The sequence below is a fragment of the Balaenoptera physalus genome, assembly GCF_965194825.1.
Source record: "Balaenoptera physalus genome assembly, chromosome: 6".
Lineage (NCBI taxonomy): Eukaryota > Metazoa > Chordata > Mammalia > Artiodactyla > Balaenopteridae > Balaenoptera > Balaenoptera physalus.
Window position 1 is genome coordinate 13,450,238 of NC_138885.1, and position 27,408 is coordinate 13,477,645.

At 36.2% G+C, this 27,408-nt stretch overlaps 2 protein-coding genes across 7 annotated transcripts in view; one reads left to right on the forward strand and one right to left on the reverse strand.

Annotated features, from left to right (window-relative positions):
• LOC309662757 (UPF0538 protein C2orf76 homolog) overlaps positions 1-27,408 on the forward strand; it is a gene marked incomplete at its 5' end in the record, with an annotated part of 83,778 nt that overhangs the window by 55,023 nt on the left and 1,347 nt on the right. For 2 of the 5 annotated variants that reach the window (XM_082465946.1, XM_082465948.1), the window contains 3 exons: positions 2,022-2,072; positions 14,000-14,037; positions 20,925-21,006. In XM_082465946.1, coding sequence (XP_082322072.1) covers positions 2,022-2,072; positions 14,000-14,037; positions 20,925-21,006 — 171 coding nt within the window. The other 3 variants (XR_014264929.1, XM_082465947.1, XR_014264928.1) reach the window with 3 other exon arrangements.
• STEAP3 (STEAP3 metalloreductase) overlaps positions 1-27,408 on the reverse strand; it is a 136,844-nt gene that overhangs the window by 16,316 nt on the left and 93,120 nt on the right. Inside the window, exon 5 of one of the 2 annotated variants that reach the window (XM_082465900.1) lies at positions 23,116-23,483. The exons of the other annotated variant lie outside the window; for it this stretch is intronic. Coding sequence (XP_082322026.1) covers positions 23,472-23,483 — 12 coding nt within the window. The 3' untranslated portion in view covers positions 23,116-23,471. Of the gene's footprint in view, positions 1-23,115; positions 23,484-27,408 lie in introns of those variants that run through there. 2 annotated transcript variants of the gene reach the window in all.

Genomic DNA, 27,408 nt, shown 5'->3' on the forward strand with positions numbered 1-27,408 from the left:
TATCCTGATGGAAGATTATGCATTTTCTGTTGACCAATTCTGGATGCTTTTCATCGAGTGCCACTTTCAGTTGGTCTAGTTGGGAGCAGTACTTGTTGGAATTAATTGTTTGGTTTTCTGGAAGGAGTTCTTAATAGAGGACTCCCTTCTAATCCCACCATATATGCAACATCACCTTCTGTGGATGAAGAATGGCCTTTGGTGTGGTCGGTGGTGGTTCATTTCACTTGCCCCACGATCTCTTCCGTTCCACGTTATTGTACAGTATTCACTTTTTATCGGCCGTCACAATTTGTTTTAAAAGCAGAACATTTTCATTACGTTTAAGTAGAGAATCGCATGTGGAAATACGGTCAAGAAGGGTTTTTTCGCTTAACTTATGTGGAACCCAAACATCAGAGCAATGAACAAAACCAAGCTGGTGCAAATGATTTTCAGCGCTTGGTTTGGATATTTTGAGCATGTCGTCTCTCTCCTGTGTGGTATGACATTGATTGTTCTCAATTAATGTCTCTATTTGATCTCTATCAACCTCAGCTGGTTTACCCGACCGTGGAGCATCAGCCAGCCAGAAATCTCCAGCACGAAACTCCGCAGACCACTTTTGACAAGTTCGATCAGTCACAGCAGCTTCTCCATACACTGCACAAATCTTTTTTTTTGCTTTTCAGTTGCATTTTTACCTTTCTTGAAATAGTAAAGCATAATATGCTGAAAATGTTGCTTTTTTTCTTCCATCTTCAATATTAAAATGGTTACACAAAAATTCACCAATTTTGATAAGTTTTTAAAAAAATGCACTCTGATATGACAGCTGTCACAATACAATCTAACATAATTGTTTTGAATGAAGTTAAAGGCAACTAAGTGCTACTAGAGCCATCTTACCTTTTGGCCAACTCAGTACCTTTTTACAGGATTCACAGGGAGCATGTGCTCTCAAGAGTGGGGACTTGTCTTGGTAACTTCTTATTTACCCTGTATCTGGAATACTTGGTAGTAGGTAGTTTAAATGCATATAACATAAATGAATAAATTATATTTTAATTTTGGTATGTGTTTGACCTTTAAAAGGTAACTGTACTTAAACAGTTTTCCTAATTCAGATGTGTGGGAGTTTTTAGAGTTTTCTTTGATAACACATTCCTGTGGTTTTAAGATCAAAATGTAAAAAGGAATCCAGTGAGAAGCCTCCTTGCCACTTCTGTTCTCTATCTGACCAGTGCATCACGCTCCCTCCCATGAAAACATAAGCGTGTGCAAACATATATTCGTATTTTCCCCCCCTTTTACTTACTAAAAATAAGGCTCTGCCTTATGCCTCCTTTACTCTTGACATATCTTGAAGATCTTATCATATTAGCAGAGAGCTTCTTCCTCATCCTTTTTTTTTTTTTTTTTTACAGTTGAAAAATATGTTTGTTTGGGCCTATTATAGTTTATTTAGCAAGTACCCCCATTGAAGGATATTTGGATTTTTCCAGGCATTTACTATTGCAAACAGTGCTACAGTTAGTACCTTTGTATGTATGTCGTTTCATACACACACGCACAAGAGTGTGCAAAGTATATCTCTATGGTAAATTCTCCAAGTGGAATTGCTAGGTCAAAAGGTATATGCATATGTAATTTTGATATATGTTACTTAATTGCCCTCTGTAGGGGTTGTAGTTTAATTATAATTTAAAACTAATTCTAGTATTTGGGACACTTTAAAAATTTTTTTTACTCTGTTTTTGTTCTGTTTTCTTTGCTGAGTTAGAGTTGTTACATGGTAGGTTATCTGAAATTTGGTAAGAGTATTAAGATCGTTCTAGATCATTGGTTTCCACTACTAACTTAACCCCCACAAGGGGTTCTCAGATTCATGTGCTAAATGAACATCAACTATATAATAATGTCTCCCACATACATACTGTATATTTCAAATGTATAAGATGCTATTGTATAATAAAATGCTAATTCACTTAATACTATGTCTATTTGAATATTTTATAATAAAAATAATCTATCTTTTACAGATATCCCTTTGAGGACCAGCCTGCCACCACCATTCAGAAATTATAAATATGGTAACCAATTTTTCTTATTCTTTTAAGATATATATTAATATAATTTCACATTAGTTTTATATTGATGTGAATTTAAATTTGGTTTTCAAAAATGAATTTACTCTCTGTATATAAAAACCACTATGGAAGTTATTTAGAAATATAGGAATTCTAGTATATCATTAAATTGTAATTGTGTAGGGAAGTGTATGAATTGTATATTCCTCCTATTTGTGAGGAATAGCATGTTTGGCAAACTGTTTAAAATGAATTTCTTTGTCAGGTAATCAGAAAAGAAGAAATGATTAAAGACTAGGAATTAAGAAGAGATTTAACATTTTAGAGGCCAGTAACTTGAGCATGTTACATAGTAATTTTATATGTTGCAATTATTGATTTTAAAATGTAGTAATAAGGCAAGAAGCTGGGTTTCATTATTCATTATAAAGATGGTACAGTTATTAACCTTCAGCGTAGTGACACTCACCAAACTTTGAATTTGAGACTTCACTTGAGAATTACAATGCACCTAATAAATATTTCTGTTAATTGGTGCAGACATTTTTAAAGCATAAATTTTTTATTACCCTAGATCATTTTTGGAGTGGTTTTTAATTCTGCTGCCATTTGGTAGAGCAACTTATGACCTAAAATACTTTGAAATCACAATCTTCACCGTGTGTATGCATTTTAATATTCAGAGACTAATTGTGAGGTCACAAGGGGTAGTCAAGCAGAAGTTAAAGGCACTGAGTGGAAAGTACTTTGATTTATTGGACTTAAAGAATTTACGTACTAAATATTGAATAAGAGAAAGGAATAAAAAGCATGATTAACTAAATATGAAACTTCTCCAGTTTCGTCTTTTATGGCTTTCAAAGTATCATGCCTTGAAATATAACCTTAAACTTGAATCAGCCTGCAGATGCCACTTAAAGTTAGCATAGCTACATATAGTTTCCCTTTTTGCATGGTGTGGGTGTGTATTCAAACTTGTGTTCCATGTAAGTTATTTTAAAAGACCAGTGTTAGATCATGAAATCATCAAAATATCTGACTTAATCATCACGGTGGTAAATAATATATTCCTGTCAATTTCTCCCTTTATGTATGTTAGTATTTGTTTTGTGTTTTTACGTGCTCCTATATTGGGTGCTATATGTTTTTAAAAATTAATTAATTAATTAATTAATTAGGCTGCATTGGCTCTTTGTTACGGTGCGTGGGCTTCTCTCTCGTTGTGGTGCGTGGGCTCAGTAGTTGGGGCGCAGGCTGTAGAGCACACAGGCTTAGTTGACCCGCAGCATGTGGGATCTTAGTTCCCCGACCAGGAATCGAACCCGTGTCCCTTGCATTGGAAGGCAGATTCTTAACCACTGGACCACCAGGGAAGTCCCAGGTGCATATATGTTAATGAGTGTAATCCTCTTCTTGTATTGAGCCTTTTATCATTATATAGTGTCCTTTCTTTCTTTATGGCCTTTGTCATAAAGTCTATTTTGTCTGATATAAGTATTTCCACCCCTGCTTTCTTGTCCTTTTCATTTGCCTGAAATAGCTTTAAAAAATTTTTTTTGTTTTTGTTTTGTTTATTTTTTAATTGAAGTATAGTTGATTTACAATGTTATGTCAATTTCTGCTGCACAGCAAAGTGATTCAGTTATACATATATATACATTCTTTTTTATATTCTTTTCCATTATGGTTTATCCCAGTACGTTGTGCTGTATAGTAGGACCTTGTTGCCCATCCATCCTGTACATAATAGTTTGCATCTGCTAACCCCAAAACTCCCTGTCCATCCCTCCCCCACACTCCTCCCCCTTGGCAACCACAAGTCTGTTCTCTATGTCTGTGAGTCTGTTTCTGCTTTGTAGATAGGGTTCATTTGTGTCAAATTTTAGATTCAACATATAAGTGATATCATATGGTATTTGTCGTTCTCTTTCTGACTTACTTAGTGTGATACTCTCTAGTTGCATCCATGTTGCTGCAAATAGCATTGTTTCTTTCTTTTTTATGACTGAGTAGTATCCCATTGTATACATGTACCACGTCTTCTTTATCCATTCCTCTGTCAGTAGACATTTAGGTTGTTTCCATGTCTTGGCTATTGTGAATAGTGCTGCTATGAACATAGGGGTACATGTATCTTTTTGAATTATAGTTTTGTCCAGATATATGCCCAGGAGTGGGATTGTTGGATCATACGGTAGTTCTATTTTTAGTTTTTTGAGGAACCTCCATACTGTTTTCCATAGTGGCTGCACCAACTTACATTCCCACCAACAGTGTAGGAGGGTTCCCCTTTTTCCACACCCTCTCCAGCATTTGTTATTTATAGACTTTTTAATGATGACCATTCTGACCAGTGTGAGGTCTGGTCAGCTACATACAAGCTACATACAAACATATGTCTGTAGCTTAGATGATTTAACAAAGAAAGGGACATTAATACAACACTCCATTAAAAACCACTGTGAGGTGGTACTAGTTGTAGTTTTGATTTACATTTCTCTAATAATTAGTGATGTTGAGGATCTTTTCATGTGCCTATTGGCCATCTGTATGTCTTCTTTGGAGAAACGTCTATTTAGGTCTTCTGCCCATTTTTTGATTGGGTTGTTTGGTTTTTTATTGTTGAGTTGTATGAGCTGTTTGTATATTATGGAAATTAAGCCCTTGTTGGTCACATCATTTGCAAATATTTTCTCCCATTCTGTAGATTGTCTTTTCGTTTTGTTTATGGTTTCCTTTGCTGTGCAAAAGCTTGTAAGTTTGATTAGGTCCCATTTGTTTATTTTTCTATTGCCTATTGCCTTGGGAGACTGACCTAAGAAAACGTTGGTATGATTTATGTCAAAGAATGTTTTCTTCTAGGAGTTTTATAGTGTATTGTCTTATGTTTAAGTCTTTAAGCCATTTTGAGTTTATTTTTGTACATGGTGTGAGGGTGTGTTCTAACTTCTTGAGGGTGTGTTCTAACTTCATTGATTTACATGCAGCTATCCAACTTTCCCAGTGCCACTTGCTGAAGAGACTTTTTCCCATTTTGTATTCTTGCCTACTTTGTCAATGATTAATTGACTGTAGGTGTGTGGGTTTATTTCTTGGCTCTCTATTCTGTTCCATTGAAACATATGTCTGTTTTTGTACCAGTATCACACTGTTTTGATTACTGTAGCTTTGTAGTATTGTCTGAAGTCTAGAAGGGTTATGCCTCCTGCTGTGTTCCTTTTCCTCAGTATTGCTTTGGCAATTCTGGGCCTTTTATGCTTCCATGCATGAAATATCTTTTTCCATCCCCTCACTTTCAATCTATGTGTGTCCTTCACCCTAAAGTAGGTCTCTTATAGGCAGCATATTGTAGGCTCTTGTTTTATTATCCAGTCTTTCACTCTGTGTCATTTGATTGGAGCATTTAGTCCATTGACATTTAAGGTAATTATTGATAGATAGGTATTTATTGCCATTTTAAACGTTGCTTTCCAGTTGATTTTGTATTTCTTCCTTGTTCTTTTTGTTTTTCCATGGTAGTGGATAATGTACCTCTCATATTATTCTACCTTATTAACATTCTCTTGTCCTATTATTTCTATACTACTCAGATGAATTGACAGGAAAAATGAATACATTTATCTGTGAAGAAATTAGAGAACCACCATGGCTTTGATAGATTTCAAGTGACTGTCTGCATTTGGCTCTTTAACAATCTGCCACTTTGTGTCTGACAAGAAAGGCTGAAGTGTTACTTTCTCACCTGTCCTTGTCCTGCAGTATTGCTACACTCTCTATGGGGTTGAACACACTGGGTGTTGGGGAGTGGAAAGGGCACAGGCTCAAATTTCATTTTTGTTAGTTGCCATTTCTGTGCCCTTGGACAAAGGTCCAGTTCTCTCTGCCAGGCCACCAAGAGTCTGAGATTTCTCAGAGCCCTTCCTCCCATTTAATTGGCATCTACATCTATTACTGATTTACCCTGGCCAGACAGGGTGTTCATAAAGCACGGGGGATGTTGTTTTATTTTTAAATCCTATCGTTTAGGCATGGTGCATGTGTGCAGTAAATGTTGGTTGTTGTGCAGTGTGGGGCTGCTAATCCTATTTGTTTCTAAGGCTGTGTGAGAGTAGATTAAACAATGCACGTGTGAACACATTAAATACTCTGCAAACATAAGATCTTCTTTTTATTTTTATGAGGTTGCTTTCCTCAAGGAATTTGCATTAAGGAAACAATATCCACAGAAGTTGTTTCTGTTAATAATGAAGATTATTTTTTTAAGAAGGAAAAACAAGTGAAAGAGATGATTTAACAAAGAAAGGGACATTAATACAACATCTTTTGCTAGCTTGTCATTTCTCCTTTCTTACCTTCTTCCCAAGTCTTACCAATTTCTGTTGGAGAGAAAAATCTGGTGAAAATTTCTGTTCAAAGCATTTCTTTTTCTGCTAAAAAATGTGGCCTCCTTCTTGTGGGGTTCTAGAACCTATCAGAACAAAGATATTTCTAATTTAAAGACTTGTTAGCAAAATATATAGAACATGATTAACATTTGGCAAGGTCAAACTACAGTTTTGCAAGTTGATTGCAAGGTCCTCTTGTTTAAAAAAAAACTACTCTTGGCTTCTTTAGTCTCCAGTAACAAACTGATATATATCTGCAGTGAGAAAAAGAGTGTAATAGGTAACTCAGTATAATAGATAATTCACAAGTCACATTTGTTTATTTTCTTGTGTACATTGTAAGCTTATTTTTAGCAGTTGTGGCATATTTACATCCTAAGTATGTGTATTTCACTTAGGTTAGATTTAGTTTTATTTCTTAACAATACATATAGTCCAGGGATTAGGTTGACCTTATATTAAAAATTGCAATAGGTAATTGAAAGTTGACTATTTAAAATAATGGGTAATTCAGGGTGCTGGTTCTTAACTGAATAGGTACCCTATTCTTCTGTATTATTAGAACATAGTTAAATCAAGGTTTGTTTTTTTTTAAACAGATCCTTTTTTTTTTTTATTCAAACAGAAAGTCACACAAATTATAATCATCCTCATCAGTTCACTCAGTCCCATGTAATTAATTTTTTTTTCATGTTGATCTTTTGTTAGCACTTTTATGAATTCATCAGTTTTCCATTAGAGTTCTGAAAATGCTTATTCATTCAGTTCAGCAGTATAGTCAGTTACCAGAAACCTGTGCTTGTCAGAGTCTTTTCCATGAATTCCTTGAAGATGAAAGAAACCCTTTTATAGGAACATTTTTGCAAAAGCATCAGAGTACACCCAGAACTGTCTGTAAATGACAAAAAACTTAAAAATGACCACGGTTAAAGATTTGATGAAAGTTCATAATAATGCAATTGACTAGGAAATTTAGTTATTTCTGAGATATACATTTTAAAATAATAATTAGAATTATGACTTATAACATTATACAGAACATATAAGATTTTTAGGAATTTCATGTAATGTCTGAAACATTTATATTAACATATTTCCAAACAAATAACCCAAAGAAAGTTTAGTATTAGTTGTTTTTTTGTTTTTGAATTTTTTAATTTAACTTTATTTATTTTTTTATACAGCAGGTTCTTATTAGTCATCCATTTTATACACATCAGTGTATACATGTCAATCCCAATCTCCCAATTCATCACACCACCATCCCCACCCCCCACGGCTTTCCCCCCTTGGTGTCCATACGTTTGTTCTCTACATCTGTGTCTCAACTTCTGCCCTGCAAACCAGTTCATCTGTACCATTTTTCTAGGTTCCACATACATGCATTAATATGCAATATTTGTTTTTCTCTTTCCGACTTACTTCACTCTGTATGACAGTCTCTAGATCCATCCACGTCTCAACAAAGGACCCAATTTCGTTCCTTTTTATGGCTGAGTAATATTCCATTGTATATATGTACCACACCTTCTTTATCCATTCACCTGTCGACAGGCATTTAGGTTGCTTCCATGACCTGGCTATTGTAAATAGTGCTGCAATGAACATTGGGGTACATGTGTCTTTTTGAATTATGGTTTTCTCTGGGTATATGCCCAGTAGTGGGATTGCTGGATCATATGGTAATTCTATTTTTAGTTTTTTAAGGAACCTCCATACTGTTCTCCATAGTGGCTGTATCAATTTACATTCCCACCAACAGTGCAAGAGGGTTCCCTTTTCTCCACATCCTCTCCAGCATTTGTTGTTTGTAGATTTTCTGATGATGCCCATTCTAATGGTGTGAGGTGATACCTCATTGTAGTTTCAATTTGCATTTCTCTAATAATTAGTGATGTTGAGCAGCTGTCATGTACCTCTTTGCCATCTGTATGTCTTCTTTGGAGAAATGTCTATTTAGGTCTTCTGCCCATTTTTGGATTGGGGTGTTTGTTTTTTAAATATTGAGCTGCATGAGCTGTTTATATATTTTGGAGATTAATCCTTTGTCCGTTGATTCATTTGCAAATATTTTCTCCCATTCTGAGGGTTGTCTTTTCGTCTTGTTTATGGTTTCCTTTGCTGTGCAAAAGCTTTGAAGTTTCATTAGGTCTCATTTGTTTATTTTTGTTTTTATTTCCATTACTCTAGGAGGTGGATCAAAAAAGATCTTGCTGTGATTTATGTCAAAGAGTGTTCTTCCTATGTTTTCCTCTAAGAGTTTTATAGTGTCCGGTCTTACATTTAGGTCCTTAATCCATTCTGAGTTTATTTTTGTGTATGGTGTTAGGGAGTGTTCTAATTTCATTCTTTTACATGTAATTGTCCAGTTTTCCCAGCACCACTTATTGAAGAGACTGTCTTTTCTCCATTTTATATCCTTGCCTCCTTTGTCATAGATTAGTTGACCATAGGTGTGTGGGTTTATCTCTGGGCTTTCTATCTTGTTCCATTGATCTATATTTCTGTTTTTGTGCCAGTACCATATTGTCTTGATTACTGTAGCTTTGTAGTATAGTCTGAAGTCAGGGGGTCTGATTCCTCCAGCTCTGTTTTTTACCCTCAAGACTGCTTTGGCTATTCAGGGTCTTTTGTGTCTCCATATAAATTTTAAGATTTTTTGTTCTAGTTCTGTGAAAAATGCCAGTGATCGTTTGATAGGGATTGCATTGAATCTGTAGATTGCTTTGAGTAGTTTAGTCATTTTCACAATATTGATTCTTCCAATCCAAGAACATGGTATATCTCTCCATCTGTTGGTATCATCTTTAATTTCTTTCATCAGTGTCTTATAGTTTTCTGCATACAGGTCTTTTGTCTCCCTAGGTAGGTTTATTCCTAGGTATTTTATTCTTCTTGTTGCAGTGGTAAATGGGAGTGTTTCCTTAATTTCTCTTTCAGATTTTTCATCATTAGTTTATAGGAATGCAAGAGATTTCTGTGCATTAATTTTGTATCCTGCAACTTTACCAAATTCATTGATTAGCTGTAGTAGTTTTCTGGTGGCATCTTTACGATTCTCTGTGTATAGTATCATGTCATCTGCAAACAGTGACAGCTTTACTTCTTCTTTTCCAATTTGTATTCCTTTTATTTCTTTTTCTTCTCTGATTGCCATGGCTAGGACTTCCAAAAACTATGTTGAATAATAGTGGTGAGAGTGGACATCCTTGTCTTGTTCCTGATCTTAGAGGAAGTGGTTTCAGTTTTTCACCATTGAGAATGATGTTTGCTGTGGGTTTGTAGTATATGGCCTTTATTATGTTGAGGTAGGTTCCCTCTATGCCCACTTTCTGGGGAGTTTTTATCATAAATGGGTGTTGAATTCTGTCAAAAGCTTTTTCTGCATCTGTTGAGATGATCATATGGTTTTTATTCTTCAATTTGTTAATATGGTGTATCACACTGATTGATTTGCATATATTGAAGAATCCTTACATCCCTGGGATAAATCCCACTTGATCACGGTGTATGATCCTTTTAATGTGTTGTTGGATTCTGTTTGCTAGTATTTTGTTGAGGATTTTTGCATCTATATTCATCAGTGATATTGGTCTGTGATTTTCTTTTTTTGTAGTATCTTTGTCTGGTTTTGGTATCAGGGTGATGGTGGCCTCAGAGAATGAGTTTGGGAGTGTTCCTTCCTCTGCAAGTTTTTGGAAGAGTTTGAGAAAGGTGGGTGTTAGCTCTTCTCTAAACGTTTGATAGAATTCACCTGTGAAGCCATCTGGTCCTGGACTTTTGTTTGTTGGAAGATTTTTAATCACAGTTTCAATTTCATTACTTGTGATTGGTCTGTTCATATTTTCTGTTTCTTCCTGGTTCAGTCTTGGAAGGTTATACCTTTCTAAGAATTTGTCCATTTCTTCCAGGTTGTCCATTTTATTGGCATAGTGTTGCTTGTAGTAGTCTCTTAGGGTGCTTTGTATTTCTGCAGTGTCTGTTGTAACTTCTCCTTTTTCATTTCTAATTTTATTGATTTGAGTCCTCTCCCTGTTTTTCTTGATGAGTCTGGCTAATGGTTTATCAATTTTGTTTATCTTCTCAAAGAACCAGCTTTTAGTTTTATTGATCTTTGCTATTTTCTTTGTTTCTATTTCATTTATTTCTGCTCTGATCTTTATAATTTCTTTCCTTCTGCTAACTTTGGGTTTTGTTTTTTCTTCTTTCTCTAGTTCCTTTAGGTGTAAGGTTAGATTGTTTATTTGAGATTGTTCTTGTTTCTTTTTTTTTTTTTTAATTTTTTTAAATTGTATTTATTTATTTATTTATGGCTGCGTTGGGTCTTCGTTTCTGTGCGAGGGCTTTCTCTAGTTGCGGCAAGCGGGGGCCACTCTTCATCGCGGTGCGCGGGCCTCTCACTGTCGCGGCCTTTCTTGTTGCGGAGCACAGGCTCCGGACGCGCAGGCTCAGCAGTTGCGGCTCACGGGCCTAGTTGCTCCGTGGCATGTGGGATCTTCCCAGACCAGGGCTCGAACCCGTGTCCCCTGCATCGGCAGGCAGATTCTCAACCACTGCGCCACCAGGGAAGCCCTGTTCTTGTTTCTTGAGGTAGGCTTGTATAGCTATAAACTTCCCTCTTAGAACTGCTTTTGCTGCATCCCATAGTTTTGGATTGTCGTGTTTTCATTGTCATTTGTCTCTAGGTATTTTTTGATTTCCTCTTTGATTTCTTCAGTGATCTCTTGGTTATTTAGTAACGTATCGTTTAGCCTCCATGTGTTTGTGTTTTTTACCTTTTTTTCCCTGTAATTCATTTCTAATCTCATAGCGTCGTGGTCAGAAAAGATGCTTGATATGATTTCAATTTTCTTCAATTTACTGAGGCTTGATTTGTGACCCAAGATGTGATCTATCCTGGAGAATGTTCCATGCGCACTTGAGAAGAAAGCGTAACCTGCTGTTTTTGGATGGAATGTCCTATAAACATCAATTAAATCTATCTGGTCTATTCTGTCATTTAAAGCTTCTGTTACCTTATTTATTTTCATTTTGCATGATCTGTCCATTGGTGTAAGTGAGGTGTTAAATTCCCCCACTATTATTGTGTTACTGTTGATTTCCTCTTTTATAGCTGTTAGCAGTTGCCTTATGTATTGAGGTGCTCCTCTGCTGGGTGCATATATATTTATAATTGTTATATCTTCTTCTTGGATTGATTCCTTGATCATTATGTAGTGTCCTTCCTTGTCTCTTGTAACATTCTTTATTTTAAAGTCTATTTTATCTGATATGAGTATTGCTACTCCAGCTTTCTTTTGATTTGCATTTGCATAGAATATCTTTTTCCATCCCCTCACTTTCAGTCTGTATGTGTCCCTAGGTCTGAAGTGGGTCTCTTTTAGACAGCATATATATGGGTCTTGTTTTTGTATCCATTCAGTAAGCCTGTGTCTTTTTTTTTTTTTAAATTAATTAATTAATTTATTTATGGCTGTGTTGGGTCTTCGTTTCTGTGCGAGGGCTTTCTCTAGTTGTGGCAAGCGGGGGCCACTCTTCATCGCGGTGCGCGGGCCTCTCACTCTCGCGGCCTCTCTTGTTGCGGAGCACAGGCTCCAGACGTGCAGTCTCAGTAATTGTGGCTCACGGGCCCAGTTGCTCTGCGGCATGTGGGATCTTCCCAGACCAGGGCTCAAACCCGTGTCCCCTGCATTGACAGGCAGATTTTCAACCACTGCGCCACCAGGGAAGCCCAAGCCTGTGTCTTTTGGTTGGAGCATTTAATCCATTCACGTTTAAGGTAATTATCGATATGTATGTTCCTATGACCATTTTCTTAATTGTTTTGGGTTTGTTTTTGTAGGTCCTTTTCTTCTCTTGTGTTTCCCACTTAGAGAAGTTCCTTTAGCATTTGTTGTAGTGCTGGTTTGGTGGTGCTGATTTCTGTTAGCTTTTGCTTGTCTGTAAAGCTTTTGATTTCTCCATCAAATCTGAAGGAGATCCTTGCCGGGTAGAGTAATCTTGGTTGTAGGTTCTTCCCTTTCATCACTTTAAGTATATCATGCCACCTCCTTCTGGCTTTTAGAGTTTCTGCTGAGAAATCAGCTGTTAACCTTATGGGAGCTCCCTTGTATGTTATTTGTCGTATTTCCCTTGCTGCTTTCAATAAATTTTCTTTGTGTTTAATTTTTGCCAATTTGATTACTATGTGTCTCGGCGTGTTTCTCTTTGGGTTTATTCTGTATGGGACTCTCTGCGCTTCCTGGACTTGGGTGGCTATTTCCTTCCCCATGTTAGGGAAGTTTTCGACTATAATTTCTTGAAATATTTTCTCTAGTCCTTTCTCTCTCTCTTCTCCTTCTGGGACCCCTATGATGCAAATGTTGTTGCGTTTAATGTTGTCCCAGAGGTCTCCTAGGCTGTCTTCATTTCTTTTCATTCTTTTTTCTTTATTCTGTTCTGCAGCAGTGAATTCCACCATTCTGTCTTCCAGGTCACTTATCTGTTCTTCTGCCTCAGTTATTCTGCTATTGATTCATTCTAGTGTAGTTTTCAGTTCAGTTACTGTATTGTTCATCTCTGTTTGTTCTTTAATTCTTCTAGGTCTTTGTTAATCATTTCTTGCATCTTGTCAATCTTTGCCTCCATTCTTATTCCGAGGTCCTGGATCATCTTCACTATCATTATTCTGAATTCTTTTTCTGGAAGGTTGTCAATCTCCACTTCATTTAGTTGTTTTTCTGGGGTTTTATCTTGTTCCTTTTTTATCTTGTTTCATTTCATTTCACTGGAATTTCTTGTTGAATCAAACAGCATGATTGATAGAAATGAACTTTAGTTTAAGGTTAAGAGTTTATTCAGACATAATAACACATGTAATCATAATACATTAATTAAATGGTTAGATAAAACTGAGTGGAGAATTGGAAACTTTCTGAATTGAGTAAAGCAGATTAGATGGTGTGAGCCTGTGTATTATTTCAAAACAAGAAGACAGTAGTAGTCTTTGGGTATTAGCAGCCTTGGTCAGATTACCAGTGATCCTTGATGGTGTTTGAATTCTGAGAGTGGTAACAACTTGTTGGTATGATTTGACCTCCTGTCACTGAATCTATTCTGAGAGATTAATAGATTATTAATAGTAGTAGTAGTAGACATTAACAAAGTCTGTCTTAATTTAAGACAGACTGTTTTTTTTTAAACCTTATTTGTTAATCTTAGCATTTAGCGACTCTAACAAACAGGGTAGAATAATGTCATTCACCTGTCTTCTAAGGGAAACTGTGCTGAGTTGACTTCAGGTTATTGTACAAACACAGTTGTGTGTGTCAAAGGCCAGGGCTTTAAATATCTTTATACAGTGAGCTTTAATTTTAATGATATGCAAATGTAATTTTTATTTTACTATGTACTAGAGGTTTAAGTGAACCTGATCATAAGGCAAAGACTCAGATTTCTCTCAGTTTCATAGCTGCCACCTTCTCCCCATCTCACTTTAATAGTTTGAAATGAAGTTTTGGAATAGTTTTAGTAAAAAGACAACTTGTTTTTTTTTTTTTCTTTCAGATAAACTAAAGATTGTTCATCAAGCACATAAATCAAAGGTATGTTTCATATGTACAGTATCTGGCACACACATAGCAAGTAATCAATTTTGGTTGACTTAGCGAATAAATGAATGAACACATGTATTTCTAAAATATTTTCCATTATAATAGAATTTTTAATTTTGTAGCTACCCTTTCTATAGCCTTACTTTTCCATTAAAGGAAAAAAAAAACCCTCTAAGTCATATTCCTGTTAGTAGATCCTTTAAAAAAAAAGTGTTAATTAAAAAAAAACGTTATATATCAAGCAAATGTGTAACATAAAATAAGCATAAAGCTTGGTAAAATAAATTCAGGTTACATATAAAGGAAGTCAAGTATTATCTGTCAGTCCAATTTCTTTGATTTTCTTAATTCTGTACCAGAAGAAGAGAGCCAAAAGCAGATGAAAATACTGTGTTTTTTTTCTGATTTGACTGTTTCGGTGTGTAAGAGAAGGCTCCGGACTGTGGCTCTTGGGAACAGACCTATTAGTTCCACAGAGGACATAGCCTTCCCCAAAGAGGACTGATTAGTTATTTGTTTATAGTATATTTCCATTTCTGTTTTCTTACTTTTTTAGAGCGATGTTTTTATGTTTGCTTCTCATACAGATAGACCAGAGTGATCTTTTTTCTTGAATCTCAGTGACCTTGTGTAGACTTCTCATTAAAGTAACCTTCTCTATTATACAGACTACTCAAGGACAAGGGACTGTATCTTATTCTTCATATCTCCAATACCTAGCACAATGCCTCATTCGTAGGAGTGTTTCCATAACAATTTTTGAAGGAAATATTTTATGAATTCATTTAATTTCATTCTCTTCTCTAGTCATAGATGCCCTCCATAAACTCAATCAGCTTTTAAATAAACGTATAACAAAAGATCATAAAGAAGATGGCCTGAGGGTATGTCTGTTGACTGTGAATTAGTAACTCAAAAACATTTTTTTTCTGATGGCTTAAAACAACACACATTTATTCTCTTATAGTTCTGGAGGTCAGAAATCTGAAATCAGTTTCCCTGGGTAAAATCCAGCTGGGTCTTTCCAGTAACTTTATTTTTTTATACCAAGGATTATATATACAAATTTGACAGTATCCATTGTCAAACACTTTAAAATTTAGTGCTTGTGTGTGTCTGGGACTGTGGTGTAGAATCTGTACTTTGTATCGATGCTAGAATTGTATCTGTCCACATTCTCCATCCACTTTCTCTTCTCCAAGGCGGGACCCTTTACAACCTTGTCCCTAAAATGTGGAGAGTAGGAAGCTTGGTCTGATTGTAGAAGGGGAATATATAAAATGAAGTCACAATGAAACAGTATGCTCTTTGAAAAGGTTGTCATTCTCCATTCAGTGTTGCATTTTTACATCATTGAGCTCATGTTTCCTAAAAGGGATAATAACTAAATTATTCCCTTATCCTTAATGAAGACCTAGTTCATAATATTCAAATAATCAGTATTATTACATTTTTAAAAAATCAGGAAGTTTTCCTTCTATAGTTGGAAATATCTTAGAATTGTTCCTTATATTTAAAACATATGTTCCATCTTGGCATGTTAGAGTTGAAAAATTAGGGCCTATTTTTTAGTTGAACAATGTATTTACTTAAAGAAAGAATCCCAGAACAAATTAAGTCACTTAGAATGTTTCAGGAATCTGAATTTATAAACTTTCATCTAAACCATAATGATTCTAGTTAAGTACAGCCTATATACCCCAGAGATGGTTCTTCAAATTTCCTCTTTAACTTTTGTAAGGAAGGAGCCAATATATTTTCACAGATATGGTTTTAAGACTTAAAAATTTTACCCACATGTCCTCATTTGTGCCTTTTCCAACTACCAGACATTTTTGTCATTTTTCATGTGCATTCTACTCCTCATTTGCGGGGCCTATAAGCATCACTGGCCCAGACTGTCAGTTTTCCAACCCATCTGTAATTTTAATCTCCTCCCTTAGCCAAAGGGAGAGACTTCCAAATAACTCCTGTATCTTAATGAACTTGTTCACAAAAGGCATTTTCCCCATTTCCCGAATTTTCTAGGTCCAAAGACTTTCTTAATTACAATTACCAGGTATACACAGAAATTTCTTGCCATCACAGTAAAAAGGTGACTGGATACCTTCCCACCAGAGCCTCCTGTTTGGATGATGAGCTCAGTGTTTATTGAATGAATCAATAGTTACAAATAATTACCATAATATGATTTATTTTTTATCAAGAAAATGTATTTGTGTGTCTGTGTGTGTATTTTGATTATAATCAGTAGGCTACTTATAAAGTCATAATTCCTATCAAAAAGATTTGAAAGAAAAACCATAATTTCTATCTTTTATTTTGTGAGTTTGGAAACCAGATAGCTATCCTTGTTCAAAGTTTATGAAAGGAAGAAGTCACACTCTTGAATAAACTTTGTAAGAAATATACAAGATCTTTAAGAAGAAGACTTTAAAATGCCAGTGAGGGTATTCAGTTGTCCAAACTCATTGAGCTGAACTCCTCTTAAGATCTATGCATTTTCTTTATGTGAAATTCTACCTCAATTTAACAAAAAAGTAAAGCATGTAAAGAGGGATACAAGATGAGACTTAAGTGCAAGTATTAGGATATTTGGATGGGAAGATGCAACAGCATGAAGATGTCAGTTCTCTCATAGTTAATTTACAAATTTAATGCCACCCAAATAAAATTCTACAGTTGTGTGTATATATGTATTTGTATATATGTGTGTGTGTATATGTGTGTGTGTATATATATATATATATATATGAGCTAAAGAAACTGATTATAAAACTAACATGCAAAAAATAAATAATGAAGAATAGTCAGAAAAAAGAAGAGAAATGAAAGTGACTAACCCTGGCACATGTTAAGACATATAAAACTATACTAGTTAAAACGGTGTGATACTGTCACATGAACTGTTAGTTCAATGGCACAGAATTAGAAGCCCAAAAATAGACCTAATTATATATAGGAATTTAATGTATATTAAATATTGCATTTCAAATTTATGGAGAAAATATGGAGGATTCAGTAAATGTTATTGGAACAGCTAGGTAGACATCTAGAAAACAGTTAAATTGAATCCATATCCTTTTCTTATGCCAAAATAAATACTCATTGGGTTAATGACATAAATCTAAGATGAAACCCATAGGTGAGGGTAGAAATGAAATAGATTAACATGAGTGGATAATTTGTTCAGGCCGTGTGATGGGTACAGGAGGGTTCATTGTACTATTCTGTATACATTGTATGTTTGAAATTCTCTATGATTAAAAGTTTAAAAGATGAAATTAATTAAAATATTTGAAGCAAACATGGAATCTTAAAAGTAATCTTAGACTGAAGGTCCAAATATGATAGGAAAATAAAAGATTGATACATTTTACTTTATTCATTAATTTATTCAACAGACATTCAGCACCTTCTTTTAAAAAAAAACACTATAAGAAAAATGAACAACTGAAAAACTGAGAGAAAATTTTCTAACTTATATTACAGAAAAGGCCTAATTTTACAATTCCATTGAAAAAATTATCCTACAAGTTTATTAAAAAATAGAAAATATTCAAATCTTTACTTAAAATAAATACAAATTAAGACTATACTTAATTTATATCTGCTGGATTGGCAGAGATCAAAAGATTTTGGTAATACACTGTGTTGGTGAGGGTGTGGGAAACAGGGACTCTCAGTGATGGATAGCATTGGTATAAATGGGTACTGCTTCTTTGGAGAGTAATTTGGCGATATCTGTCAAAATAAAAATTGCCCTTACTTTCTGACTCAATAGTTCTAGGAATTTATCTTACAGATAAAACTTATGCAAAATAATATATGTACAAGGATATTTGTTGCAGGATTGTGTATGGTAGGAAGAGATAGGAAACAACCTGAATGTCCATCAGTAGGAACAGAGAGGGAGAGTTAATACTTTCATTGGAATATGCTGCAACCTTGATAAATTATGAGGCAGCTCTTACACTGATTTTGAATGACTTTAAGATATTTTAAGAGAAAAAAGTAAGGTGTTAGAACACAACGTATAATATGCCATTATTTGTGTGAAAAAGTTTACATGCACATCTCCACCTGCATGTACACGTACAGGGACAGTCTCTGGAAGGATACATAAGAATTAGTACAAATTCTCTGGAGAAGAACTAGTTGGATGGGGTTGGGAGGAGACTACTTCTCACTCTCTCCATATGTACTTGGAGAATTTTGTATTGTGAGTATGTATTACCTATTCTAAAATGATTTTTTTAGGCCTTCCCTGGTGGTCCAGTGGCTAAGACTCTGCGCTCCCAATGCAGGGGGCCCGGGTTTGATCCCTGGTCAGGGAACTAGATCCCGCATGCTGCAACTAAAGACCCCGCAGCCTGCAACGAAGATCCCGCATGCAGCATGGAGTGTCCTGTGTGCTGCAACTAAGACCTGGTGCAGCCAAATAAATAAATATTAAATTAATTAATTAGTTAATTAATTAATGATTTCTTTAGTGAAGTTTTTTTTTCCCCCTTTTAACCTGTGTGCTTTGGAGTTTAAGCCCCTGTGCTCTCTAGTGAGTGAAGCTTTGGAGCATGGCTTCTGGGTCAGCTCTTTTGGCTGCTGAGAGGCCTTATTGTTGAGCCTCCCTCTCAGCCATATTCTAGAAAGAGAATCCGTCGCTAAACGGCTGCGTTCTGGTTGACAGGTGGTACTGTGTGCCCAACTAGTGCTCACTACTAGGTGCTGTTTAGGGGCAGATATCAATCCTCCTGTATTTATGATGTTTGACTGAATTTGTGAATAGCATTGGAGAGCAATCTCATCTACTCCCACCCCAAATCACACAGAGAAATGTTAGTTAATATGACATGGGACCAAGTGTTTGTTAGCAAGGTGTTTAGATATGTGGACTTTCAGCAGAGGCAAATTTGCTTCTCTCAGAAGTCAGACTGTTTTTGTTTTTGCAAAAACAGAAATATAGATCAATGGAACAGGATGGAAAGCCCAGAGATAAACCCATGCACCTATGGTCAACTAATCTATGACAAAGGAGGCAAGGATATACAGTGGAGAAAAGACAGCCTCTTCAATAAGTGGTGCTGGGAAAACTGGACAATTACATGTAAAAGAATGAAATTAGAACACTCCCTAACACCATACACAAAAATAAACTCAGAATGGATTAAGGACCTAAATGTAAGACCGGACACTATAAAACTCTTAGAGGAAAACATAGGAAGAACACTCTTTGACATAAATCACAGCAAGATCTTTTTTGATCCACCTCCTAGAGTAATGGAAATAAAAACAAAAATAAACAAATGGGACCTAATGAAACTTCAAAGCTTTTGCAAAGCAAACTACAAACAAGATGAAAAGACAACCCTCAGAATGGGAAAAAATATTTGCAAACGAATCAACAGACAAAGGATTAATCTCCAAAATATATAAACAGCTCATGCAGCTCAATATTAAAAAAACAAACAACCCAATCAAATAATGGGCAGAAGACCTAAGTAGACATTTCTCCAAAGAGGACATACAGATGGCCAAGAAGCACATGAAACGCTGCTCAACATCATTAATTATTAGAGAAATGCAAATCAAAACTACAATGAGGTATCACCTCACACACCAGTTAGAATGGCATCTACAAACAACAAATGCTGGAGAGGATGTGGAGAAAAGGGAACCCTCTTGCACTGTTGGTAGGAATGTAAATTGATACAGCCACTATGGAGAACAGTATGAAGGTTCCTTAAAAAACGAAAAATAGAGCTACCATATGACCCAGCAATCCCACTACTGGGCATATACCCTGAGAAAACCATAATTCAAAAAGACACGTGTACCCCAGTATTCATTGCAGCACTATTTACAATAGCCAGGTCATGGAAGCAACCTAAATGCCCGTCGACAGGTGAATGGATAAAGAAGGTGTGGTACATATATACAATGGAATATTACTCAGCCATAAAAAGGAATGAAATTGAGTCATTTGTAGAGACGTGGATGGATCTAGAGACTGTCATACAGAGTGAAGTAAGTCAGAAAGAGAAAAACAAATATCGCATATTAATGCATATATGTGGAACCTAGAAAAATGGTACAGGTGAACCGGTTTGCAGGGCAGAAATTGAGACACAGATGTAGAGAACAAACGTATGGACACCAAGGGCGGAAAGCCGCGGGGGGCGGTGGTGGTGTGATGAATTGGGAGATTGGGATTGACATGTATACACTGATGTGTATAAAATGGATGACTGATAAGAGCCTGCTGTATAAAAAAATAAATAAAATAAAATTCAAAAAAAAAAAAAAAAAGACTGGCCAAAGCTGGAACCTCAGCCCCCTGGCTGACTAGCCACATACTCTGGGCCTATATCTTAACCTCTCTGATTCCTCCTGGACTATTGTGAGGATGTGATGATGACGATGATAACAGAACAGTGACAGCCAACAGTACTCCCTGTGTGGCTGACACTGTCCTGAGGGTTTTATGTGCTTCATCTCTTTTCATCCTCTCCACAGGGTAGTGAGAAGATGCATCCCTCCCCCTACTTTTTTTGTTTTTTAACAGATGAGCACATAAGAGCACCTCTAAGAGAGGTTTGTTTGTTGAGACCTCTAAGAGGTGGTTGTTGAGACCACGCAGCTGGATGTTGGTGGAACCTGAACTTGAACCCAGCTCCAGCTCCAAAGCTCAGTGCTTTATGTAGTGTGTGCATGTAGTAGGTACTCACTGTGTATCTGTTCACTTCTCTCCCTACAATGATGGGAGCAGAATGTAAATTATTGCTGTGACCCAGAGTAACAATTCAGTTGTCTTTGAGGAATCTTACCAAGTATGAAACACATATAAGTACTGGTAAAATGCAGATTTTCTTTCCTTCTAGACAAATGAACTTGTGTTGAGTTTGGAAGATGATGACAGACTCCTGTTAAAAGAAGACGGCACCCTGAAAGCAGCTGGAATCGGTGAGAAAGAGTGTGTGTGCCATGTAGAGTTGGAGGGGGCGCTGGCTTTCCTGGCCTGTATGGTGATACCTGGCTGATTGTATTTGGATAACTTAATGCAATGTAAATGGTACCCTTGGTGCTCTTTACACTACCTTATAATTATTCAGAGGAGGAGGACGAGAATGATGTACATTCAGATCATTTGACTCAGGGAAGTAGATATCTGCTCTCCAAACATTCAGAATGCAAATAGTTCTTTCCAGAAGGTATGCTCAGAATTCTGCGGAGGGCGATTCTAAGTGATTGACAGGTTATTACTCACTTAATAACCTACTTACTCATATCAGCATCATTTGAACAGACAGTTTAAGAGAATAGGGCCTGGTAGAACTCATGTGGAATAATGAAGTGAGATGTTGTTTGTATAACATGCAGCGTAGTTTCTGATAGTCACCCAGATCACTCTGGGCCGACCAAGTCATGGAATTTCAAATAGGAGCCTAGTGTGTACAGTTGAAAAATTGCCTGATTTAGCCTTTCAGTTTGGAATATGCATGTAGTCTTAGTTTAAAGAAGTGCTGTGTGAGATGTTTTATGACCATTAGAGGTCACTGTAATTCTACTTACGTGTACACTTACGAATGATGTGGCAGGTGGACGAAGTTTGTGAGAGAGATGTGAGCAGTTGAAGGCATTATGCCTCGGACATGCCTTTGTGGTCCGTGACTCTAATGAAACAGCACAAGTCATACTTACTTTCTAACTTTTTTATATGCACTGGTTAAGGAACACTCTCAGGGTCATGAAGTCCATGTTAGGAAGCCTTAAATTTTTCTGACAGGTGTTTTATTGAGTTATTTTAGTCACATCTGTCAGGAATTCATTTTTAAATGACGCACGTGGCTAAAGTGGGTTCCTGGCATATCTTCCAATTTAAATATGATTTTAAATACCATGTTGTATAACCTCAGACTTGTTTACTGTGTTTAAGTCTACACTGTTGGCTAGATTCAGTGTCTTTCCTTATTGTGAATACATAAGATTGATTGGAAAAACTTATTATTTGGAAAAACAATTTTCAATTTGGCATTTATTTCTTCAGTTGCTATTATATTATTATAGCAGGTGGCACTTAGCAACTGCTTGTTGTTAAGCATAAAGCTATAATTAGTATAATAGACTGGTATTGATATAGGAATTGACAGATAGCTCCATGGAAAAGACTGGAAAATCCCAAAACCAACTAAAAGAAATTTCACAATATAACAAAATTCTGACATCTCAGATAAGTGGGGAAAAGAATGAATTAGCCAGAAAATGCTGGGCCCATTGCGAAAACATTTGGGAAAATCAAATTTAAATTCTTAGTCTTCATTCCAAAATAAATTCTCTATAGGTTAAATGTGATAATGTAAAAAAATTTTCTTAAATGTAGATCAGTAGTTTCATAATGCTGCAGAGAAGGGCATGCCCTTAGAAAGGGCATGCCTTTGAAGCCAGAAGCCATAAAGCCGGGAGAAATGATAGATTTGACCACATAGAGTTAAACGAGAAGCAATAACTGTGAAAAAATATTTGCAGCATATATGACAAAGAAAAAGTTATTAGCCTGACTTTATAAAGAGGTCTTATAATTAATATAAAAAGGAGAAATAAATTCTACTGAGAGAAGAAATAGCTGACATAAAAAATAGTTCAGCCTTATTAGAAATGAGAGAAATGCACATGAAAATAGCTACTGTTTTATGTAGTTTTCTACTCTAGTGGTTAAGAATTAGAGGTTGGAGTCAGAGTGCTTGGGTTCACAGCTTGACTCTGCCACTTACTGTCTGGGTGGCCTTCAACAAGCAGTGATTATAAGACTAGCAGACGTGAAGAACGGTGGTAGTATCTGAGGGAGTGTTAGGAAATGAATGTTGTCTCGTACTATTGTTCGGAAGCTGTATTACCTCTAACTTTCTGTAGGTCAGTTTGACCAATAAGACTTTCTCAAACTTAATTTTCTGTCATATCTATTACCAAGCCAACAGAAGTGCTTCCTCAACTCTGTGACTCCCGCCAGGTTGTGATATGCCTTCTGAGGTGTTATCTCTCACCTTCTCTGTTTGGGATTCATTGATGTAGAGCTTTATTTACTGAATGGAAATAGACTATATTGTGTGATACCATTATTATTTTAAAATGTATGTGTTTACATGTCTGTATATGTATATGGAGAAAAGATCGTATGCTAAAATTATAGAAATGGTTTCTCTGGGTGGTGGCATTGCCAGTAATTAATCTTCTTCCCTTTATTCTCCACATTATCTAATTGTTCTTGTATTGATAATTTAAACTTTTTTCTACTATTTACATGTATTACTTGTAAAGTAAGGACCCAATTTTAAGGAATAAACTCCTAAATTTGGAGAAAATTGGTTTGAATGAAGGCTCCACATTTTGCTTGCTTTGTGACCTGGAAGCCATTTAGCCTCTCTGAACTTCTACTTTGATTTCTGTAAAACAAAACGGAAACAATTAAACCTATTTCAGATGGTTGTCATGGGTTGAGTAAAAGAATGTATATGAAAGCATCCAGAGCAATGCATGTAAAGGCCCTCAAAAATACTTAGTTTATTTGGAAGCCATTTTGGAGAAAGCAATTGGCAAATGTTTTGAATTTGTTAAAACATCAAGTTGTTGGTTTAATTGTTATTAATTTCAGACTTAAGTAACGAACCACCACCTATAAAGGTGTAAATCAAATCCCTCTTTTTGTCATTCTTGTTTTAAGGCCATAGATCTTAGATCAGCATCAGATCCTTTTTGTGGGTTCTCCACTGGTTTCAGGGTGGTACTTCAAACTGCTCTCCTGCCGTGGCAAGCCTGCAGCCCTGCCTGAGGGTGACTTTGGTCCCTGTGGGGAGTGATCCCCTCTCCTGCACGTTCCGCTTTGTTGCCTAGAGCAGTGCAAAAAATTCTAAGTGCAAGTAGATTGTAAAAGTGATACTTGAAGTGTGTGATTTTTCTAGGGAATTTTCCCTCCCTCGGTGGCGTGCCTGGTTAGGGTTTTAAGAGGTTTAAGAGAAAAATTCTAAGTCATCACTCTCTCCCTTTTTACCACTTGATCTTGCTGTAGAGCTGTCACTCTGCTAGCATAGCCAATTGCCATGGGAATAATGCCAATGTAACAAATGTATCATTAGGACTTTTCTGTAAAAACCATGAAAGGAAAAGAAAGACTGTGAGGGGGGAAATTAGGGGAACAAACTGGTTTGAAGATTTCTTTTCTCACTGAGAAATTCTCTGGCCTTTTATCTACATTGCAGATCCCAATTGTATATTCTGCCTACGCTTGATGTCAGGGGAAGTTTTTGGTTGTGGATTTAGTTCTAAAATACATAAATAAAAAGATTTGCTTTGTGGAAGGAAGAAGAAGGCCTTACCTAGAATTGTTATGTATAATTTAAAGATTTTCATCTTGTTGTTAACAATTGTGGTTTTATGGACTAATTCCCCTAAGTAATAAATTTGCGTGTTAAATATTTTTGGGGTTATATTTTATCTCTTTCACTTTGCTACATTCTACTGCTGCTATCTTTTGAATCTTCTCTGGTTTAGGAAAGAAACTGGGGTAGGGTAACTCTTCTAAAATCAGTTACGTTTTATTGGAAATATTTTAAAACAAGATACAGGCGACCAAACCATAAGTGCTCATCTGTGGGAAGAGTTCGCATCAAGCCAGATCTTGTAATAATTCCCAAACTCCCTCGTGGCTTGTCTTCATCTTGTGTGTCACTCCTGTTGTCTGCCCGCAACCAGAACCCAGCCTTTGTGCCTAGCACCTCTGGGTGATCTTGGATAAGCAGCTCATATGATAGGATTCCTTGGCTCCCACTTCTTTATCAGGATCATATTTGATTTGTGTTTCCTGAAGGTTTGGGTCCCTTTCCCATTCTCTTTTGGGTAGTAATATCTTGGGGCATACGTGCTTTTCTCCTTTGACAGCGCGTTAAACTGGCTGTTCACGTTAACATCATAACAGCGATGGTCTGGTGCTCGATTAAGTAGGTAGTGGGACCAGGGAATTTGAGATCCCAGAGCAAGGGGGTCAGAAGGAACCTCCCAGACATGTTTCTTCCCTTATTGCCCTCCCCTCGCCGTTGTGGAAATCACAGTGTCCAGTCTATCAAAGATCAGATTCATTTTACTATTTGTTTTCTTCAAACTAGTTTGAAATCTTCTCTGCCAGCTTGAAAACAGATGCTCAAGCAGCTACGAAATAAAAGACACAGTAGTTTGGAACTATCTGTTGGATTGTTGACCTCCTTTGGTGAAAAGTAAAAAATATAACTCAGCAGAGATCATGGTTTTCAATGATTTGTAGATTAGGATTTTGTGAAACTTGCAAGAATGGGGTATAGTCCTGGACCAGGCGAGAGGGTGAAACTTTGTCCTTTTGGTCTCAAATTGCTGCAGAAATCACACCTGGCCCTTCATGGTTTTTTTGTTTCTGTTTTTGTTTTTGCCAATAATGTGCAGTTATTTTCACATTACAGCCCGCCCGATGATAGTCTGCCCTGATCATTAATTATCTGTACTGCAGTCAGGATGCACGTCTCAGTCTCTTTCCTCAGACGACGGTTGCTGTGCTGCGCACGACTTTGGTACTGACTAGTACAAGCCTAGGGACTTAGAAACTATACACTAAATCCCTGCTGGCAGGCGAGTTTATTGAAATTAGTTCGTTGAGGAGTTTAAGTACGTTGCACTTAATTTTTCTTGAGATTTTACATTTAAAATGGGTTTTTCTTATATTTAAAAAATTTGAAGTCATTATTTTCCTGTTCAAGGTGTATGTATGTGTATTTTATAATGGAAACTTTATAAAATTCTTAATTATTTATTTCGTATCCAACATGTGATGTCCTAGCTTGCGTTCATTTTATTAAACCTGAAAGTCAGCATTAAAATGAACCACAAATGTATTTGGAGAGTTCTTACTTGATTTCATTTGATAGTAAGACAAAGGGATGAGCTGGAGTGTATTTATTGGATTTGAGAATGCACATTCATTTCAGATTCACATGCCAAAGCACTGTGCACCTGAGTGCACTGCCGCCTGCAGCACATTTAATTTAAAATCAGGTGCCGTAGGGGACCGGCATGTGGTAGACTTCCCGAGGGTTCTTCTGGAGCCATTTTAAATAGAATTTGGGAAGCAGGAATTTAAGGGATAATGGTGGAAAGGGTGGTATGTAGAGGTCTTGAAAATCGTTATTTGTTTTCATTTTAATTGACAAGTAAATTTGCAGTCTAAATACGTGAAATCATTCAGACATTTTCAACAGAGTTCTATAGATTTAAAAAAAACATTATATTCTATTTCTGTTTGAGGACCACATTACTAAAGTTTAAAATCCATTTTATGTCTTTCTTTTGAATGTTCAGAGCAACTAACTCTTAATTTGTGTGTTATTCTCCAATTTGTTAAGGGTGAGAAATTTTTTCAGCCTGGACCATTTGAGTTTAACCCGTTTGTCAATCTAGTTTTCCTGAAAAAATTCATTCATCTGAAAATAGAATCTTTACCTAGATGATCTTATTTTGAGTCTGTATTATATGTATTATGTAGATAATGGATTGCTCTGTAAGTTAATTAGAAAGAAGAGAACCTATGTGTCAAAACAAAAATGCTTTGTCAGTTCTTTTTTTTTTTTTTTTTTTTTTTTAGTTCTTTCTTTTTATCCGCTTAATTCTAAACCTCTTATTGTTGTCCTGAAGAGCCATACGATATATTAGTTTCTCAGAAGGGGTACAGAGGTAAATGTCAACTGCGGTAAGTAAAATTGTAATTACAGTTAGTGTGTATTGAGCAAAGTGCTGTGTGGGCAAAGCATGATGTAAAGTTCCGTATGTAAATAGCACATCATGGATGAAACCTTGCATTGTGATTATTAAGAACAGGGGGCTTTTCTCATTCTCCATTAGGAGGAGGATATTAGAATCACTTGCAAATTATGTAGTCTACCTTTGGGCTTGCTTCTCTTCAAAAAAGGAAACCCCAGGAGCTTTTTATATGAAGGATAGATCTCAAAATATCTTCTCTTTGAATGCTGAATTTTTTGAAGCCCCTTGATTCCAAGTGTAGAGCTCTTAGCCGTTCTTTTAAATGCTATTTTCTTGTAAAATTTCACTGTACATTAACTTACTGTTTGCCCAGGGCGCATTTGTTTACAGCCCCTCTCATTGATTCCCAGCTTCTTTCTTCTGTGTCTCCCCATCCCCTACACCCTCCACGCACATCCAGGCTTATTGTGACAAGAGCTTGTAATCTGATTTTTATCAAGATTAATCTTCATCTAATCTTGAAGATACAGTAGGACTGGAATGAGGATCTGAGACTATGGGTGATCTTATTTTCCTCTTTCAGTATTTCTG